Genomic DNA, 8092 nt, shown 5'->3' on the forward strand with positions numbered 1-8092 from the left:
GGGTGTGGGACGTTCCTGACCAACAGGGGAATGGAGGGAAACAGTGGACGGACGGGTTCTTCCTACCCAGGCAGGGCAGCAGGCAGGGCCACGGTGGGCACCGGCCGTGAATCAGGGCCGGCGGATCAGGGCTTTCAGGGCATTTCAGGACAATCGGTACAGGGCAGGACAGGGTGGGGGGGGGGGTAGGGGGGCGTGAACGGCGGCGATCGTTTGAAGGCGCGGTACTTGGGGGTGTTTGGGGCAGGCACCCTGGGCACTGGCCCGAGTCGCCGCGTTGGATTCCACCCAATCATGCCCGCTCTTAGCCGATCTGCCCCCAGCCACGGCGAACACGACACATCGGAAAGTGTTATTTCTCCCATGTTGACCTCCGTCCGCCCACCCAAGCTGGACCCATCGTGCGTCACAACCTGCCTTACCAGCTTGCCCCCTTCTACCACCCTAACCACCAAAACAACCTCTGCGCTAATTCCACGACGGTGCGAAATGTCGGAAATTTCTGCCCTCATCCTGGATGTTTTGGCGTCGTTTCTGCCCCGAGTCCGTCCACCTAGCAAGAGGCAAAGCGGGCAACGCTCGGTCACATCCACGCCTCTGCCTCGCGTCTCGGCCGCTTTGCCTTTCGACCACGTCCTTGGCATTGCCCTACAGAGATGGGCTTGAAAACAAGCTTGCATAACTCTCATCCTTCGAGAAGATATGACAGCTGTCGCCCCTCGTCTCATCTTTGGTGCAGCTTCATCACGCGAGTGCCAGCTACCCCACCCCACCTCTGCACAACTACCTCAACAACCAGCACAAAGAGGTCGTATCCAGCAGACAGGGCGGCACGAAGCTCTCCTGGCCGTAGGTGCGCGACATGCACGTTTCCCCTCCTCCCCCCTCGGTGTTGCCCCCAGGCCTGTTTCCTAGTATGGCTCAACCAACAGGGCTTTATTTGGGACGGGCCGGGGAGAGATTGTGATATCACGCTCTTCGCCTACTCGCGCCGTCTGCCGTGTATCCGAAACAGTGTCCTTCGCGATCAACTATCATGACAAAATGGCATTGACAGGGTAAAAATGTATGGCCCAAGGCCATCACGCAGCTGGGATGATCCCCAGTGCAGCCAGGATACCCGGTAGGTAGCAGTTCTGTCCTGATACACCTGGAACGCCATGCGCACCGTACCCTCTACACACTTAAACCCCAGCTTCCCCAAGGCCCAGGCCTGGCTATCTTCGCCTTTCGGCCGTCGATCCCCTGGATACCAAGCAGTCGCGTCAATCATGTGTCGAATCAGTCCTGGTTTGCCGCGACAATCAAGATTGTGCTCTCCCTCAGCCACAGCCTCGATCAAGCCCCCCTCCCTGGCTTCCGCCGGCGGGTTTAGCCCTCCCAACCCCAGACCCTCCACAGGGTGTTTGGTATGCGAAAGGAGGACAGCATATCGGCCATCGTGATTTTTCAGTGAAACCACTTGGAGCCCCAGCCAGACTCCTCTCATTACATCTCTAACCTTGGTTCGAGAGCCTGTGCGTTTTCGATTTTCGGCGCCCAGGCGTTGCCAGTGATCTCTTTCCTACCATAGCGGCCAGCTAACAAGGTCGCCGGGCTGACCCTGCCGAACGCCTCACGCCGGTGATCCAAGATCAGCCCCCCACTACCACCACACATCCCAGATGTCGATGCCGCTTGACGACAAGTTTTTCGAGTCCGCACCTGTTCTACTTGGGCGCCACGCCTGGCTAGCCCGCCGTCCTCCGTTGTTGATTCGCCGCCCCCGCTTGGAGCCCTCTTTCACCGTACGGCTCGGCCCCGCGCGCTACGTCCAAACCAGGCGTCAGAACCAGCCCGCCAGTATGGCCCGTCGCCTAACACGGACTCGTCGAGCAGTCCATTGGGACTAATGTCTCATCGAGACTGTCTCATTTAGGACACACTTGCTTCCGCCTGGCCGCCTAGGGAAAGCCCCAACATGACGCCGCCTCGTGTCAACCGACAAGCTGAGGGGGCTTCTGACCAGCAACGAGACCAGACCCGTCCGACGAGTCGCCAATATGAAGCCTTGGTGTCGACTCCTCTTGGACCCAGGCCGAAACTGGCCATCCGCCTCATGTGCGCTAGAACAAGACGGGCTCTTCGTGGCTGTCAAGCACCCACCGTGGGCAATTGTTTCCGGCCCTCATCCGGTATTGAGCTGGGGTGGCCTTTTCACTGTCCCGGTGCCATGACCTAGGGAGGGAAAGGGGCGCTGCTAGCCGGCCGGCGTACTAGCGGCGAACGCGTTTGCCTCTCTACATCTAACCTCTCTAGCTTTAGCTTGGCAGAACCTGGGATCCAAGGCAGTGGCGGTTGTCCATCTCAAATCACACCTGCACCACGTTAGCTGCTGCTACGTCACGGGTCGCCGTGGTTCGGAAACCTTCCGTCATGGCACATGCCGAGTTGACCACACACAGCGTCGTGTCTTGACGGATGATCTGCTCGCCTCGATTCATGACAGTCGTCCTCCGAGTGTACAGGTCAAGAAGGAACCCGACGGCTTAATGTCCTAGACTTTCTCTGGCCCTGACAGGATTGGACAAGTGAGCAGCGGCTCGGCAAGGACCACAGAGCCGATTAAACGGGCACAGAGGTCAAAAGCCCGACCCGGGATAACACCAGGATTCAGCGATCTCAACTTGGCGGTCCATTCAATGAATTTCGATTTGAAATGCCTATGCTCTGGTTGGAAGGCTGTGCAAAAAATGAAGAAGCTCTATCAAATGATCGTCGGGACTAAAGTAGGACCCTCTGCCAATCCGGTTGCTGTCGCCTTTTTCCGAGGCAAACGTCAATGAAGGCACACAGCCAGCCAGGAGTGCTACCACAGTGAGAACCCAAGTGACGCTCAGTGCATACGCCACATGTGGGTTCCCGCTCAAGAATGTGGCCTTTGATCATGAAGATACGAGTTGAGGGTTTGAAAGCTGAAGCGTAGGTAAAAGACTTTTCAAAGGTCTGGCGTCTTGTGTTGGCCTTTGACAGCGTTGAGCCCATTCCGGACATCGCTGACTGTGTGATTAAGCTCGGACAACGTCGTCATAGACTTACAGAAACCGCCGCTTCTGTCTCCACTTTCGCAGTGTCGTTTCTCGGTCAAACATTTTTCCGCACTCGGACGCGCAGTACGTACCGGAAGCAGAATGCCTGCCCATTGCTTTGCAGCAGTCATCGCGAGGCGTTTATGCCTGTTGACGACTCGATGACGGCTTTGGCGTTTCCTTGCTCTCCCTCCTGAACTTTGCCTTCCGTGTGTGGGCAACCTGCGTTCTGTGCCGTCATCCCCCGACTCGACCGCCTTGGCATTTGCTCCGTGTCCGTGCCGCGATGAACTACGACACTGCCCCGGCTGAGCTAGGAGGCTCCGGAGCCGGGATCCAGAACCCCGAGTCTCTGGCCTGTGTGACCTGCCGGTCTCGCAAATTGAAATGCGACAGAGTGAGGCCTGCGTGCAGTCGCTGTCGAAAGGTCAATGGCGACTGCATATATCCTGAGTCGAGGAGAAAGCCGGCCTTCAAGCGAAGAAATGTGAGAGAGCTGGAAGAGAGGCTAGGTATCTCATCGCCTTGCCCCTTTTTCGCAGTCCTGGTGAATCGTTCACTCACTCCCTCCAGCTCAGGTCGAAGGTCTTCTCAAGGAGAGCAACACAAGGCCATTCAATCCCGCCAATTGGGCCAACCTTCCGCAAGATCAATGGCCGACAGGGGTCTTTGATGATTTCCTCATTGATCCTGATATTGAAATGGCAAAACATCGCGCCTCCATCCCAGGATCAGAAAGCCTGCTGCAGAATGCGGCTGTTCCAGGCCTTGAGGTGCCTTCAACGTTCGTGCCGTCGGGGGAGTTGATGGCGCTTGGATTAACGGAGCCACTGCCCCCCTTTGAGTTGATGGAGGAAATGTAAGTCCTGGAATGTTTTTCTTGAACAAACCAATGCTGATGTGGCCAGGAACAACACATACTTTCAGCGTCAGCACCCTTTTCTTCCCATGATTCATCCGGGACGGTATTTCCAGGCCTTTTACTCGGTACCGCATAAAAGGCCCCCCATGTGCCTACAGTATGCCATCTGGGCGACAGCGTCTAGTGGTCATGAGAAGTATTCGCAATATCATGACGTGTTCTACAAGCGTGCTCGACAATATGCGGACAATGATGAGATGCGGGTATGTCTGAAAAGCAATGCAATTTTGGTACGCGAGTAGAAGCTCACTCGTTCCAGGGCTATGGCGAACACTTTGTCACGATAGCTCACGCCCAGACATGGGGACTTCTTGCGATGACCGAGGCGCGCAGCATGCTTTTCACTAGAGCTGCCATGAGTTCGGCCAAGGCAGTCCGTCTTGTAGAGATGATGGGCCTGCACCGAATTGACGGTGCTGGACACGACATGGCTCCTACACTGGCGCCGCCCAAGGACTGGACGGACGTTGAGGAGCGCCGCAGAGTGTTTTGGGGTGTCTTCACGATTGACTGCCACGCAAGTATATCTACTGGGTGGCCGACGTTGATCGATCCCCACGATGTGAGTTCTTTGACAGCATTGTACCCTGCTGGTCTCAGTGTACCCTGCTGGTCTCAGTGCTAAACTATGATGCCAGATCACAACAAACCTGCCTTCTTCAGAAGAAGCCTTCAACGAGTGCCGCGAGGAGAGGACCTCCAGTCTAGCAGAAGCTTTCTCTGGGGCTTGGTACTCGACGTTCTCGGGCGCGATCATCATATGCCACATTTTCAACGAGATTCTACGGCATGTTCACCGAACCAAGGCAACAGACCGCCCGGAAGACGTTGAGTTTGGAGGGTTCTGGCACAAACACCGAGAGCTTGATAACATAATCTCCAGTGCATTCATGTTCATGCCCGAAAAGTTCCGCCTACCGAAAAACCTGCGGAACCCGACAGCCGTGCACACCAACCTCAACCTACATGCCGGTATCATTTGCCTGCACCATGCCGCCGTCGAGAAGGTCGAAACCTATAATCTACCCGAGTCTTTGCGTATCGCGTCCCAATCACGATTGAGAACGGCGGCAGAGGAGATCGTTAACATTGTCCGGCTATCGAGTCATGTGAGCCCCGGGTTTGTATGTTTACCCCGCCGTGCCTTGTCGGTCCGCTCGTGTCTGTCACTGCTAACGGCTTTGCAGAAAAGCCCTCTCGCCGCGCTGTCCATGTACTGTGCCGTATCAGTCTATGTCTACATCGTCAAGATAAGCCCGCAGTCCGGGCTCTCGCGCACTGATTTTAATAACCTTGAATTCTTGATCAACGCCATGGAATCTATTGCCAAAAACCATCTCATCACGCAGGCGTTCCTGCAACAAATCTGCGCCGACATCGAGATGAACGGTCTAGCCTCTGTCATCAACTTGCCAAGCTTGGCGAACCACAGGAATGCGTTCGGATGGTCGTCTCCCAATGTTCCCCTGCTCGTCAAGAGTTATCTGACGAAGCACACTGGGATCCAGCCACCGCTCTCGGGCAGATTGCCTCCCGGCAACCGCCACCCATCCAATGCTTGCCCGGGACAGTCTGGCTCGGGCGTGGAAGAGCTGAATGATCCGCCTGGGTTCAGCGATGTGCTGCCGCATCCAGCGCAAGACGCGCAGGGCAAGAGGAAGCGGCCGGCACAACCCACACAATTTCCCGAGGACCCGGGTTCAGAGTACGACAACATCAACTTCAACGACGTGGGCACCCACGAATCTTTTAGCATGTCGGGGCGAGGCATGTACGGCAGCGGTCTGCTTCGCGCCACGGGTATCGCACCCCGCGCCAACACAAGGCCAGTCGTCCTGCCGCATAGGACAAGCACAACGGCATCACCTTCGATGTACAATATCAGCACACCCTCCCAGGCCACGAGTGGGGAGACGCCTGGCCCGAGCATGGGGTTCGTGGAGGGCGAAGACACGGGTGTCGGTTCGCTGACCCACGAAGGGCTTCCGCCTCTCACGTCGGCAGTTCCACCTTCGTTCTCAGGCGCTTTCGGCATGCCAAGCTCATTCATGTTCTCGCCTGATGAGAACAACATGGGAGACATGCCGCTAGGCGCAGCCGGGGCTGCTGGGGCCGGGATTGGACCGTCGGGGGTGGACCCGTGGACCATGTTGGCAGGAAACGAGGAGGGAAGTTGGCCATCGGCAGGTCTGGCTGGGGCCAGAACGAACTGAACAAGTTCTATATTTTCGGCGTCACGGGTTTGATCATTTCGGCGTCTTGTACAAGAACAATATCCTGGGTGGGGAGTGACCAAGGAATGGGAGGCGTTGTAGGATGACGCTGGGGCAATATGCGGGCTATTCCAGGCAGCAACTGAATGCAATGCCAGACTTGTTAGGAAGATCATGTTTGCGAGGAACATGGACATGATTGGTGTATTGGAATACTACTGAAGGCTGCAGGAAGATGGGAGCCTTGAAGGATTATGCAGTGCGTAGTCCACAAGTGTGGCAGTGTTGGCGTCAAGACTGATCATGGTAAGACAGAACTCACGTGACCGTCACTTTGCCGATTCGGCACCGACGCTGGTTGATGCCTTATGATGTTCCGGGCGCCGCGAATGCGATCAATCGAGCCCTTGAATATAGTTGATCGGAGGACCAAGCCTTTGGTAGTCTCTTGCTCCTGTATTGTCACTTCTCAGCCCTCCTGAGTCAGTGGGAGAACATCCAGAGCGGTCGTTTGAGGTGCGACTTCGCCTCCGTAGCCTGGTGCGGCTAAGTACCTACCTAGGTACCTCCTCCTTACCTTAGCTTATACGAGGTAGAGACCCCTATGTCCGACAAAGCTTCCTCGGTGCCGGACCCGACGCCGACAAGGGTCAGGCGGAATACGGCCTGCACGAGCTGCCGCGACTCCAGGTATGTTTTCTTGCCATCAACTATTATCAGCAGTCATCTTCCCTGCAGAGACAATGCGCCGGACTAGCCCAGGCTTGTGCTCCCACGGCAGGGCGGCTCTACACCTCCTGCTGTGAAGGTCGTGCAGTCCTGCTGATATGATGCATTCAAGGTCAAATGCAACGCGAGCTCGGCGCCTGATCAGTCATGTCACCGCTGTTGCAAGCTTGGGATCCAGTGCGTGGTGGACAGGTCGCACAAGCGCACGACGCGACGAAGGTGTGTGAGCGGTCGAGGGCAGCACCGAGCTCTTTCCCGTTGCATCTCATAGCGAAATACCACTGACTTATGCTCTCTGTTAGCAAGCTAGAGGAGCTCGAGAAGGAGATGCTCACCATAAAAAATGCCGTGCAAAATGCGCCGGGGCTGACGCCGAGTCCGACTCCGCACGGCCGACTGACAGGGCCGGCGTCGGGGCCGTCTCCAGACGTCAGCCCCACAACCTATTCATCCCTCCCTAAGCGGCCGAGAGCACCACTGCCAACTTTGCCATCTCCCCAGAACCCCGAAGGTGAGGCCCGGCTCGCACTAGCAACAGAGGCCTATTTGACCCCAACGTCTGAACCGCGCCAGCCCACTCAGCCGAGGGCGCTGGGTTCCAAAGTCCTCCCCGGGGAGGAAGTCGAGTACTACTTTGATCAATACTTCAAGCACTTTCACCCCTACTTTCCCATCGTGCGCATTCGTGAACCCAACAGGGTTTACGCTGCCAGTCCTATCCTGTTCTGGACCATCATAACCGTCGCCTGTCGCGCCTACGCCTGCGATGCAGAGCTCTTCTCCTTCCTGGCGCAGAACCTCCCGCGAGAGGTCTGGGCCGTTGCCATGACGCCGCCCCTCGACCTGCCCGCCATCAACGCCCTACTCGTTCTGTCGGCATGGCCGTTTCCCTCGGCCAACAACTCTAGTGACCCGTCGTCTTCGTATGTGGCCATCGCTATGAATGCTTCTCTCATGCTGGGTCTGCACACGGGACGGGGGCGCCCACAGGGAAATTTACAAATGTCTACCTTCACAGGACCGCAACTGACGAGGAAGCTTGTTATACGTGGACGGGTTACAATATTCTCGCGCAAAGGTCAGTCCCCTCAACCCATGCCCCCCCCCCCCCAAAAGATAGAAAGGCCAGGACTCGCAGCAGCAGAGATGACCCGCTTCCC

General features: G+C 56.7%; 2 protein-coding genes across 2 annotated transcripts; both read left to right on the forward strand.

Annotated features, from left to right (window-relative positions):
* Window positions 1–1064: 1064 nt before the first annotated feature.
* Window positions 1065–1892, forward strand: VDBG_06796 (predicted protein; the record flags this gene model as incomplete). The annotated part of the gene is made up of 3 exons (XM_003003188.1): window positions 1065–1123; window positions 1196–1409; window positions 1665–1892. The coding sequence occupies 3 exons, from the start codon at window positions 1065–1067 to the stop codon at window positions 1890–1892; spliced, it is 501 nt and encodes a 166-aa protein (XP_003003234.1).
* A 1462-nt stretch (window positions 1893–3354) lies between these two features.
* Window positions 3355–6203, forward strand: VDBG_06797 (binuclear zinc transcription factor; the record flags this gene model as incomplete). The annotated part of the gene is made up of 6 exons (XM_003003189.1): window positions 3355–3580; window positions 3642–3927; window positions 3977–4193; window positions 4250–4552; window positions 4629–5114; window positions 5178–6203. The coding sequence occupies 6 exons, from the start codon at window positions 3355–3357 to the stop codon at window positions 6201–6203; spliced, it is 2544 nt and encodes an 847-aa protein (XP_003003235.1).
* Window positions 6204–8092: the final 1889 nt, after the last annotated feature.

The sequence above is a fragment of the Verticillium alfalfae genome, genomic scaffold, assembly GCF_000150825.1.
Source record: "Verticillium alfalfae VaMs.102 supercont1.8 genomic scaffold, whole genome shotgun sequence".
Classification (NCBI taxonomy): Eukaryota; Fungi; Ascomycota; class Sordariomycetes; order Glomerellales; family Plectosphaerellaceae; genus Verticillium; species Verticillium alfalfae.